General features: G+C 34.1%; 2 protein-coding genes across 3 annotated transcripts; one reads left to right on the top strand and one right to left on the bottom strand.

Moving 5' to 3' along the window:
• Positions 1–798: 798 nt before the first annotated feature.
• On the top strand, positions 799–3505 carry LOC100813865 (F-box protein CPR1). Of its 2 annotated transcripts, XR_418330.3 has the most exons (3): positions 799–2121; positions 2740–2880; positions 3061–3505. XR_418330.3 is itself a non-coding variant. In XM_003546134.5 (2 exons), the coding sequence occupies exons 1-2, from the start codon at positions 977–979 to the stop codon at positions 2777–2779; spliced, it is 1185 nt and encodes a 394-aa protein (XP_003546182.1). In that variant the 5' UTR covers positions 799–976; the 3' UTR covers positions 2780–3505. The 2 variants fall into 2 exon arrangements, 1 of the variants encoding a protein (XP_003546182.1); XM_003546134.5 differs by having other exon boundaries at positions 2740–3505.
• A 6479-nt stretch (positions 3506–9984) lies between these two features.
• On the bottom strand, positions 9985–12312 carry LOC100814402 (putative surface protein SACOL0050). The gene is made up of 2 exons (XM_003546135.4): positions 12066–12312; positions 9985–10863 (listed from the first exon to the last, which is right to left on the bottom strand). Exons 1-2 carry the CDS (start codon positions 12078–12080, stop codon positions 10375–10377), a joined length of 504 nt encoding a protein of 167 aa, XP_003546183.1. The 5' UTR covers positions 12081–12312; the 3' UTR covers positions 9985–10374.
• Positions 12313–12805: the final 493 nt, after the last annotated feature.

Genomic DNA, 12805 nt, shown 5'->3' with positions numbered 1-12805 from the left:
TGAAAGACATCTTAAGGGGAATTGCTGGGTTCCATATTACAAAACACCAACTAACAGTAGGCTTGACACCTCTAATATATTCATAGACTTTACCAACAAACAATTGTTCATTGGTACTTCAAGATTGAATCCTCTTTTTAACCTATTCCGTACTTAATTCTATAGAGATAATAAAGTTCCTTTTGGTCCTTGACATATTAAATGTCGACAAGACATTTTATTATTGCTTATTTGTGCAATCAAATGTGGTTGTCTAACGCACATCCCAACGTGAGAACTAAGGTAGGAAGTCAACATTTGATTTAGGAATTCAGCCCCACTTTCATAAACAGAATGCGTTACAGTAACTACTTTCATTATTTTTCTTTTAATTAGGTGAACCTAACTTGTTTCTAAACCATAGTTCAATAAAAAAAGGTTCATGTCTCTCTCTCTCTCTAGTTTTTAATCATATGTACTATAGGACCACTCTTTAATTAATCAACTATCGCATTTAACTTTTAAAAGTAAAGTAAAAGCTTGCAGGCAGCGCTAAGGGCCAATTAATTCGTTTTAAACTAATTGGAGTAGCAGACGTAATATACGGCCCATGTCGCTGCTGGCAGAGAATACTCCTCTGAAAGAAAGGGCCAAATAAACCAACAAATTAACAAAAGTGATAAAAATTTGTATTTTTAATTTCTTATGTATATAATAAATTATATTAAAAAATATTTATTTTCTATGTATCGATGGTTTTCAATAAAAATAAATTATTATTTTTAATTAAGATTACTTTATATCAAAATAAAAAAAAGGAGCCAAATGAGAAAATTCATGGTATTTATGATTTTACATTACATTTTATATACCGAGTGAGGACGCTAGTAGTAGAGCACTGAATTGGATATGTGTCTATCACCTAATCTAAGTCATCGTGTGGTGGTGGTTTTGGTCGGTGGCAAAGAGAGAAGAAACAAAGCCTGTTCTTCTTACCATGTCGGATCATCTTCCGCGCGAAGTGCTAACCGAAATCCTCTCCCGGTTACCGGTCAGATCCCTACTGAGATTCCGGTCAACGTCCAAGTCATGGAAGTCCTTAATCGACAGCCAGCACTTGAACTGGCTTCATCTGACTAGATCCCTGACCTTAACCTCCAACACGAGCCTCATCCTCCGTGTGGACTCCGATCTATACCAGACCAATTTCCCAACCCTAGACCCTCCCGTATCCCTTAACCACCCTCTCATGTGCTACAGCAACAGCATAACCCTCCTCGGTTCCTGCAACGGCCTTCTCTGTATATCCAACGTCGCCGACGACATCGCCTTTTGGAACCCCTCCCTCCGCCAACACCGTATTCTTCCTTACCTCCCTGTCCCCCGCCGCCGTCACCCCGACACGACGCTCTTTGCCGCCCGCGTCTGCGGCTTCGGCTTCGACCATAAAACTCGCGACTACAAGCTCGTCCGCATCTCTTATTTCGTCGACCTTCATGACCGCTCCTTCGACTCCCAGGTCAAGCTCTACACGCTCCGCGCCAACGCCTGGAAGACACTTCCCAGCTTGCCCTACGCGCTCTGCTGCGCCCGTACCATGGGCGTCTTCGTCGGAAACTCCCTCCACTGGGTCGTCACGCGCAAACTCGAACCCGACCAACCCGATCTCATCATCGCCTTCGATCTCACCCACGACATCTTCCGCGAGCTCCCGCTTCCTGACACCGGAGGTGTCGACGGCGGGTTCGAGATCGACCTGGCGCTGTTAGGTGGTTCCCTCTGCATGACCGTGAACTTTCACAAAACGAGAATCGACGTTTGGGTGATGAGGGAGTATAACCGTAGAGACAGTTGGTGTAAGGTGTTCACGCTCGAGGAGTCGCGTGAGATGAGATCGTTGAAATGCGTGAGGCCGTTGGGCTACTCGAGCGATGGGAACAAGGTTCTGTTGGAACACGACAGGAAGAGGCTGTTTTGGTATGACCTGGAAAAGAAAGAGGTTGCCCTTGTTAAAATTCAGGGTTTGCCTAATTTAAATGAAGCCATGATTTGTTTGGGAACCCTCGTACCACCATACTTCTTACCTCGTCAAATTTGTAGGAAGCCGCGTGCTTTAGGATGCGAACGTCCCAGGAAGACGAGGTACTTACTTATTCACACGCCTAATTTCTTTTTTTGAAGAAATATCTCAATGTAACGGGCCCTTCATGATCCTTAGTCCTTACTACTCTTTTGTGTGTCTATGTTTGTGTTACAAAATATATCTGGTTATGAGTTGGCTTTGACTAACTCAACTCCTTCCTTAAAAAAAAAAAACAGAAATAACCCATAAGGATTGAAAAATACTTTAAGTCTAAAAATAAAGTTAAATTAAAATATATAAATGAGGAGCAACCCTTACTCAGGAGTTAACTTTTGGGGTTTAATTAGGCCTCTCATATTATTCATTTTAAGAATAACTCTTGAAGAGACATTTCAATGATATTCAACTCGTGTCTATATTCTGCCCACTATATAATTGCTTCAAATTTATGTATACTCTGCCGAATAGTATATGCACCGGTAAAGATTTTACATTAACAACTAATTACAGGCTAACATGTACTAGTATGGTATTGAGTTACACCTACCATGATTCACCGTGTATAAGCTTTTACACTAAATAATGCACAGAAATTTAACTCTAATTTATTTTGTGAAAATTGCTGTGCCAAATTGATCTTTCAACACCTTACTCTGATGGAATTCAAATTTTTCCAGGGATGACTTCCTGTCGCAGGGTTTCAAATTGACATTATGAGGAAGTCTAAGAAGAAGAAGCAATGGTACATGGGGGTAGCTGAAACTGGCTCGGCGGGTTTGTTTTGCAGTTGATTCAAGCCAAAGGGAGGTTGAGGAAAAGTAAGAAAATGTTGCTTCCGTTACAATGACTGTAATGTATAGTTAAATTAATACTATCAGCTACATATTTTACTTTGGGATGTGTGCCACATTTGACGAACTCTGAAACAAACATGCTCTTATTGGTTACTTGCTGAGTTATCTGACTCTGATGATGAAATTCGTGGCCCTGGTTCACAGGACGAGTTAAATTGATCAAGAGCAGGAACAGAGACACCGTTTTGCCTGTTAAGATATAAGACTCTTTCCTTGTACAGTTTTTGCACCTTTTGTTTTCTTAGCGATTTAGGGGCGAACAAAGCCCCCCACCAAAGTGAAAGAAAGGGCTGCAGACCTGCCATTCAGAATGTTGAAGAAGGAAACAATGACTGAAGAACAGATACCAAATATACAAATGCTGCTTTCCTCACTTATTAACAGTCTCCAATTACTAAGATCCCGTAAGACACTCGCTTTCCGCAATAGAAAAAAAATGGCCTATATGGTTTTGTCTAAGCTTGGATTGCCTCAGTGGTTTGGTTGTAAAGAAGTGTCATGTATGTACGTGTGTTAATCTGGTTGTACCAGCAAACTGTAATTAAATTTTTGCAGTTAACTTGACATGAAATATTGTTGTTTTTGTTTATTGGTAGGTGGACTTTGCAAATTGAATGCGGAAAGGTTGACAATTTACATTAACGAAGGATTTGACACTAGGCTTTTTGTCCTTTAGATGAAACTAAGTTGAAGTGCTTTCTAGTGCTGGCCTTGTCCTTCGATACTTGTGGTTTTAGGATGTTAATCTTTTGTTGCTTAAATGAATTTAACTAACGCTTATTTAGCGCTTGTGTGTATACTTTCACAATATGTTCAATACGATTTTTCGTAAATTTTGGTCATCTGACATGGAGAGAGTAGATGCATTGGAGAATTTGTTATAAGCATGCACTTAGCTTTCTGATAGTGTATAATTTCAAAATTTATCTCCACTTTTTACAAGAAATTACCGGATAGTGTATTAACGTTTTGATGTCTAGTGCTTAACCATCAATTTGTTCATGTTTTCAAATTTATCACGTTCAATTTAGAAGTTGGATGCGGTAGGCAGTTGTTATTGAAATTCTTCTGAATTCCTGAATCCTCAAGGACCAAGAGCAATTTTACCTCATGGATGTGTGAGAATGTATCAATGAGACTCATGCAGTAGCTTCCAATGGTTAGAATATATTTAGAGGAAGAAATTTTTTATTTTTTATTCTAGATCAAGAATTTTCTTTGTTTAAGTTTTGAATACTTAACGAATTTGATTATTAATGGAATTTTTATAATTAATAGATGTGTTCTTGAACCATCAAGTCTGATTGCCAATCATTTAAACTAAATTTTGGGTTGCATTTTTTGAATGAAGATTGGGTTGTTAGGAGAAAAATTGCAAATTTGCACAGCTAGTACATCAAGTTCAATAAGAAGGTTTTCAAAACTTACCAAAGCCACATACACAAATGCTAACTCAAAAGTAAAATACTACCAAATGAGATATTTAAAAATTATATGTAAAAGCAAATAATGGGGTGTATTAATATTCAAAACAATGAATACAAATGAATATTGAAAAAATAAGGCAGTTTAGAAAAATAAATAATAAAAAAGGAACACAGGTGCATGAAAATATGTAATTAAGAAAAAATATTAAAAAACATGACTTACCCAAAAAAATATTACAAATAATGAAAAAATTCCACAAATGGAGTAGATATAGAAACAACCTCAACAACCTATTTCAACATTGAAATAGAACATGCAATAGAGAAGAATGAAGATGAGATGTAAAAGTGTTACTCCCTCGTTAAAAAAGTGATCTTGTATATTAAACTAAAAAATTTGTAAATTTAACTAATTTCGTTATTTAATGTTATTATTTTTAAAACATTATTTATTTAATTCTAATTATATTTTCAATGATTCAATTATTTATGATAGCAAGTTCCAATGACATTTTAGAAATAACTTTCTTTTTAATTGAGATTATAAAAATCAAATGATGTTAATTAATTTTCTTAATTAATTATTTTTGTTTGTATATGAATTTAAATAGAGTATTTTTTGCATGGCGAATATTACATAAAAAAATAGAGAAATGCTAGCAGTATCTCTGTCTAACACATTCTCTTAAACACATCTCCTATGATTGATTGAAATTTATTATAAATTACAAATTTTTGTGATTCCACTTGTTATTTGATGAGTCTATCATGATTTTATATGTTCAACCAGCCTATCTTATGACCCTTCTATCACTGTTATATTTCTCTCTGTCTCTCACTATATTTTCTTTCAACTTTCTTATTTCCTCTCTCCCTTTTTCTTTTGTATTTTTTGGTTTCACAGGTAACATGCAGCAGAGAATCTATATTCGTTCGTTAGAGTATATTACTACGTGGTCGGGTCTAAAGAATTTGAGGTCTAAGACAAAAAATTTGAGGGGAAAAATAATACATCAATTAATGTTTTATAATCAATTAATTCTAGTATTTCACTCGATAAGTTACTAACTTATTTAATCTATCTCGGAATATTATTGACTTTAGATAGATTTTAAGCAATTCTAATTTTTAAGATCTTTTACATGTAATATTCAATAACTTCACTAAATCTTAGTTTTTTTTTTTAAAGTTTTCTTCACCCAAAATTTTTATTTTTTTGGATGCAAAATAAAAAACAAAAATATTTTTATAATGTAAAAATTGTTCAAATTAAATCCCAATAAAAAATATTATTAGCTTTAATTAAATTACCTCTAAAAATGGTAAAATTATCTTAAAAATAATATATTCAATTATTAGTTTTAATTTGTATATTATTTAATGAAGTCAAATAATCAACAGCGCTTTCCATAAAAAAAATAATAGGCCAATACAAAATACATTTTTTTTACTTTATATATTAATTAATGAGTGATATTTGTGATATTATAATAAATATGTTGCATATTGATGTCTATTGAAATAATAAGAAGTTTGGAACACAAGTCTTTATATTTTATATGTTTAAATGGAATTATTAAAGAATAAAATTCACCAAAGAAAAACAAAATTAAATGGTTAAGGCACTTGCCTTAATTGCCTTGCGGGTTACACCACCCTATATTACTAGCACTCCTCTAAAATATATCCCTTTATTGTTGTTGCTGCATTGTTAGTGGCACTAGAAGAAGGAGAAGATAAACTGAATTCGAGGCCAAAGAAAGGCAGGAAACGGAAGCTTTGATATTTCACACATTTTCTTGAATTACAATTGCTTTATTTATACTAGTTTTCCTACTACCAACTTTTGTCATCTTGTGCCAAGAGGCAATCATTGGTGCTCAAATATGGTTATGCTGTCCCCCCATTACCAACAATTCCTCCCTAGCAATACCAGTATCCAAGCCACGTCAGCTTCCTCTCAACAAAGCTTCTCTATACGTGGTCACTAAGGTAAGAGGGCCTTGTGATGGTCCTCTTTGCCTTTGCTGCTATCTGCACCCCTTTGTCCTGTGTCTGCATCTTTGTTTCTTTCTCCTTGAATATGTCTTCTGCTGCTATCTTTCATTCCCTATCAGTGTATCACGTCTAATCATATAGCATTTTGTCACTAAACTTGAGTTCCCATTTGTTAACATTAGGGACTATGGCTGCTTAGTCAGTGTTGAGTATTGATGTGTTCTGTTGTATATCTTTATCAGTTGATATTGTTAGAGCTCTTTTGAACAATCACGTTTAGTTTATTCTTTGTCTACTTGTCTGCAGCATCTAAGGTACATCCTCGGCAGCTTGATTACTTTAGGTTCTCTGGTCGTGTTATTGCATTGGTTTTGATGGAAAAAGGTGCAAGTGGGTATTGTTTTTGATCGAGTGTTTTTCATGCAATTGGCTGGAAATGGTGTTACTTTAGAAGATATATGGGATGCAGATCCTTACTTGTATAGAAGCTGCAAGCAAATATTAGAGATGGATGCTGATTTCATTGATTCAGATGCATCGGGACTGACATTTGTTAGAGAGGTGGAGGAATTAGGATGCAGGAAAGTGGTTGAGCTTTGCCCTGGTGGGAAAACATTGTAATGAATAGTAAGAAGTATGTTGATCTTCTTATACAGAGTTGTTTTGTAATATCCATATCTGAGCAGGTACCACATTTTGCCAAGGGTTTTGCTGCTATCCTTTCCAATTCAAAGCTCCAACAGTTCTTCCAATGCTTAGACCTTGAAGATCTTGATTGGATGCTGCATGGGAGTGAAAATGGCATTTCTATTGAAGATTGGAAGGCACATACCAAGTACAAGGGTTATAAAGAGACTGATCGTCATATATCATGGTTTTAGGAGGTTTGTAGCATACTGATCTTCCCTTGTTTTTTTTTTATATATTTTCTTTTTATATTTCCACCCTTTCTTCCTTTTTTTTTCAGATTCTTTGCTTTTGCTATTCTAATTTTATTACACTTTTATCATTCAAGAACATATTAAATCAATTCCCCCCTATATGATTTTGTTTTATAAGAAGGAGTGGCTTTATTGGTCAGCAGGTATCTGCTGCATGGTGTCCTATATGTCTGTCTCTGTTTCCATTATGTCCAGTGTAGCAAAAAGGGGTTTTATTGCCTTATTGCTTCTTAGAAAGCATCACTGTCTTGGCTACTTGTTAAAGTTTCCCTCCTTTCCACAAAGGAATTGTTTGCTTTGTTACAACTTAAAACCACTATTGAAATCTACTTTCCTAACTGGTCATCAACCAGTTAGAGTTCTCATCTGTGTTTATTTTAAATTATTTCTTTCGTCAGGCCCTCCCTGATTAGTTCAACCTTTGATGTGCTACGTTATTTACAAATGTCTCCCATAAGTTCAGTCATGTCTCCCGATATTTTTTTTTGTTATGAAGCATGAATTATAATTTTGATACTTTGTTTATGAAAAGAAAATACCATAGCGCATAACATATTTTTCCTTTGCTGAAACCTGGCTAATAAAATTGTGTTAATGATTATCATCAGTTTGAGCACTTACTCAGATAGAATGTAATTTTCTAACATAATCAATAACCTGTTTTCATGTTGAATCGCATAATCATGTTAAAATCTATTAGTGTTATGGTGGATTAATCCAAAATGCTAGAGTGTAGTAGTTTTATTGAGATGCAATAAATCTGAAGAATAAGTTCTCCTGTCTTATTTTTATTTGGTTAGGATCTCCTTTTAACTAAAAGTGTTGTGATTATTGAAGCCTCTGAAATAATTATTTCTTGTGGAAAGAAAATTTGGCAGATTGTTGGGAGAATCAGCTTTAACCCAAAACCTTAAGACTCAGGTTTATGGATCTTCTCCTCACTTATATGGTGTTCAACCTTTCCATTTCTACCCGATGTGGGACTTCATCCCACACTTGTAATCCAATATGTGGAACCTAACAATCACCTGCTCTCATCCCACACATGTTTTTACCAGCTGTGTTTCCCCCGGTATTCATCTATGGTTGTCATGCAAGATCGCTTTTAAGTCATCACTCAAGAACACATTGGTTGCAATCTGCAATTTTGGTAGAGGTGGTTTTAACAGCATACTGGAATATCGGTGCTCAAATTTGTACAAATTATAGGGTAGGATAGGATTATTTATCTCTTCTCAAGGCTGTCTAGTTCTGTTTCTTACAGCAGTTCTGGATGCTTTGTCATTGATCTTGTGTCAAATGTTTATAATATATATGGGGGTTCAAGTATCAATGAAAAAGGATCCAAGGAAAGAAAAATTCATGATTTTTTTATGTGGTCATTCTTGATAACACTGTTTGTTCGTCCTGCTTTGGTATATAAGTTTGGACAATAAAGCTCAAAGCGCTATTCTTCCTTGTAAATTAAATTAGTGTGGGTTTGGAAGGAGAATGATAAAATTGATTTTGAAAGGAATTAATTTTAGTTAAAATTGATTGGAAAGAGATATGATTTATGTTTACATGTTTTATTATAAAAAAAATAAGAGTAAAATTTAATATAAAATTTTAAATTCAACTTAAAATTATTTAAATTTAAAATCAATTTTAAATTCTTATTCAACGTCAAATTAAACATAACAAAATATATTAAAAGGCTCAAATGCAAAACCAAACACCCACTGGTCGCCTTCAAAATTTTTATAACTTGCATCTTCTCTTTGAATTTTGTCTTCAGGAAGGAGAAGCCTTCATCTGTGACGTCAGGAATATAATTTAAGAATAATAAGAGCTTAGATGCGATCCCCCGCCCTACATTGCGATTGTTTAATTGATAGTGCGTACACTGGCATAAACTTATATTTGACTACGTATTCTATTGCAATATTCCTAAATGATAAATTTTCTTTCGATATCAGTTTCTGATTAATAAATGATCTTTTTTCTATTAAAAATTTATTATAAAGCATAATAATGCAGTGTTAAAAATCCCAATCCATTGCCATAGAATATTTATTAGGCAAAAGCTTGCATAAGTTCTTGATATCTCTACCAACAAGTTTTATAATCAAATGATAATACATATTTTTTTAGAATAAATAATCTCTATTAAAAATGTATCATATAATTTTAAATAGATATTTACTTGTGATTATATAATTAGAAAACTTGACGAACATAATATAAATAATTTGATCTAGTTTTTTTTTTCTTATTGATATATCCATTATTTGTCCTTTATTTTTTATTATTTACCTTCCAACTCCTTGTAATTTTTTTTGGAAGAAAAATATTTTGTGGATATCCAATTATGCTATAAGACACTTGAGAGAGAAAATATAGGTGTTACAAAATTTATGATGTAATAAAAAAGAAAAAAATAAAAAATATTGATGAAATATTTAACAATAATAAGTAGATTTTGTGTACTATTGTGTTTTTGAAACATGTGAGGCCGCTAGGAAACAGAAAATTCTTAGGTAGTTTTCATTAATACCTAGGTAAGTCTACTGGTTCATGTTCAATTAATAGAAAATATATAATTATAACACGAATTGATCGAAGATATATGAATTCAGATATAATAACTTTGCAATATTAAAAGTGTAATGTGGAAGAAAGCAAGTTTAAAAACGAAATATTCTTTTGCACAAACAACAATATAAATTATAAAGTAAATATCATTTATTCAAACCTAAAGAAACACAGTAACACACCATCACAAACTCATGTAACCCTGCCAATAAACCATCACCCCTAAACTCCAGCACCAGCAGCTTGCTCACTTCAATACACAACTCCCAGAATTTCTCATGTCACCACGTGGCAAGCACGCTGATGTGGAGCCAAGTGTTGTGCTTACACGTAGGTGTACCCTCCATAATACAACCAAAGACTTAAGCATCATATAATAATATTAATAAAGTAAACTAAAGAAATAAAAAGAAAAAAAAAAAAGAGGCTTTTCAACATGGCATGCAAAATGGTAGACCTGATCCCCACAACTAGGACCATTTTTAAACTTGTTTTTCTCACTCACACTGTCCATAGGTCTAAGCTTCAGTCTTCTCAACAGGAACCTCTACTGGGGTTTCAACTGACTCAGCTGGTTTGTTCTCTTCCTCTGTGGTTGCTGGTGGTGCTGCTGCTGCTGATTCTGTTTCAGTAGTTTCTTTAGGCTCCTCTGCTTCTTCTTTCACTTCTTCAGTTTTCTCCTCTGATTTCTCTTCTGCTGGCTTCTCTTCCTCTGTCTCCTTTGCCACCACCTCCTCGGTCTCAACTGGAACTTCTTTAGGCTCCTCTGGGGCTACTTCTGTAGTTGTTTTTTCTACTGTTTCTGTTGGTGCCTCGGTGGTTTCTTCCTTTGGTGCTTCGGTGGTTGATTCTGGGGCAGGAGCCTCAGCGGCTGGTTGTTCTGTTGCAGGAACCTCAGCTGCTGGTTGTTCTGTTGCAGGAGCCTCAGTGACTGGGGTTGTTTCCTGGGTCTTGCTTACCTCGGTTGTTTCATTTTCTGGAACTGTTGTTGGTGTTTGCTGTGCAACCTGTGAGATTTCTAATTTTATTTAACAAAGTCTTCTAGTGCCAAGCTTAAACAAAGGTGGATTTGTAAACATGAGAAACAAATAACTTGATGGTATAGACTATAGAGACACACAAGTGAAACATCACATGATCAGCACTAGCACAATGTGTTATAAGATAACTAAAATGACTTTTGCACACCCAATAAAAACCTATTTGACACTTAGAAGGTGAGATAAAATAAAGAAATGTGATAGGAATAAAAAAATAAAGAGAAATAGTTCATGAGATATTAAGATAAATGGGGTGCAGTACAAAACTCATTACTTATAAGATAAACGTAAATTGTTTAATACTACTATGAAATTAATAGGACTTATAAATTAAAGTGTCAACTTGGTGATATAATTAATTGTTCTCCTTTTCTTTTAAGTTTTAAGCTTGAAGAAGTTCAACGTGGCTACGGGGGAGTTAATTAGCTTCTACAACTAGCTGGGATATGTTGGTTTTTGAGCTTTAAAGAAATTAACAATAGCCTATTTAGCGAAAAAAAAACAAGAAAAAAAGCTTACGTAATAAATTGATCAATGTTTTTTGTTTCTGATGATGCAACTGTGATTATATAAACAAAAACAAAAAACTAGGTCCACATAGAACTGCTAATCACAATCCAATTCCACACACCGATGAATATTTCAGATGTTGATCATCAACTGGAAAATGGTTCGTGATTTATATATATTCAATTAATCAATGATCAATTAAGAAAGCTATGAAACAAGTTGATCCCCTCAAATCTCGTGTAGTTTAAGTGGTTGACCGCAGTAATATATAATTTATGCTTCGTATATAATGATGGTTATCAAACACCGCAGCAACAAAAACAAAGATAGATCGGGAGAAACCAAAAAGAAATTAAAATCAAAGTGCGGTATATTAAGACTAGCTAGTACCATCGCATACATAACTTGCTAGATCGTACGTTCGCACGTAATAAAAAACCAAACTGGTTCTTTGATCGATAATGAATCACAACAAAGAAAGTAAGAAAGTGAAGAAACAGTTGTATATATACAGTTAGTTACTAAAGTGTTGAGTTTCACCGTGTGCACGTAGGAACCATATAAAGTACTACCACTGCTACACACGTTGGAGTAATAAAGGAATGTACAAAACCAGCTGAGGCAAAATTATAAACAACGAAACTGTGTCTTTGAATTACCTCAACGCTGGCCATTTGGAAAGGAGATTGAGAGAGGGATTCGAATAAAACTGAGAAACGAAAGTGAAAGGTTGGAGAGATGTGTAAACGAGACAGAGAGAAATTAAGAGTGGTTGTGATGAGTGTGGTGATCGAAGGTGAGAGAGGTTTATATAGAGATGCAGAGTCATGAATAGTATAAGCAATTCCAAAGAGAGAAATAGAAGGAGTGTGTGTGCGGTGTGATCACTTGGAAGAATCTTTTTCAAACAGAGACGGCTCATGTCACTGACAGAAAATAAAAGACACCAGTATGACCAGTTGTCAATGTTTTTTCTTTTGATTCTCTCTCTCTTCAAAATAACATAAAAAAATAGTGTGGTGTCTTAAAATATTAATTAAAAAAATTATTTATTATGAAAATCATAAAAAAAATTATCAACTAGATGACATCTTACCGATACAATTATTTGGGGTAAGTGTATAGTATAGAAATTAAGTGAAACCAATTTACTTTCATGTTATTATTTTATACTAAATATAATATAATATAAATCCTTTTAGTATTATTTTGAAACCAAATTACTCTTTTAAGTTATTTTGATGTAAAAATGTTAAATCCGAGTGAATAAAATTTTGTATGACAACTCACATAATAAAACATTATTTTTAATTATGATTAGTTATTACGCATTCATAATCCTTTTCATATCAAAGATTTTAAACCAAATAGTATTTTCTATCATTATATTTATCATCAA

The sequence above is a fragment of the Glycine max genome, chromosome 15, assembly GCF_000004515.6.
Source record: "Glycine max cultivar Williams 82 chromosome 15, Glycine_max_v4.0, whole genome shotgun sequence".
NCBI lineage: Eukaryota > Viridiplantae > Streptophyta > Magnoliopsida > Fabales > Fabaceae > Glycine > Glycine max.
This window is presented reverse-complemented; position numbering and strand designations above follow the sequence as displayed.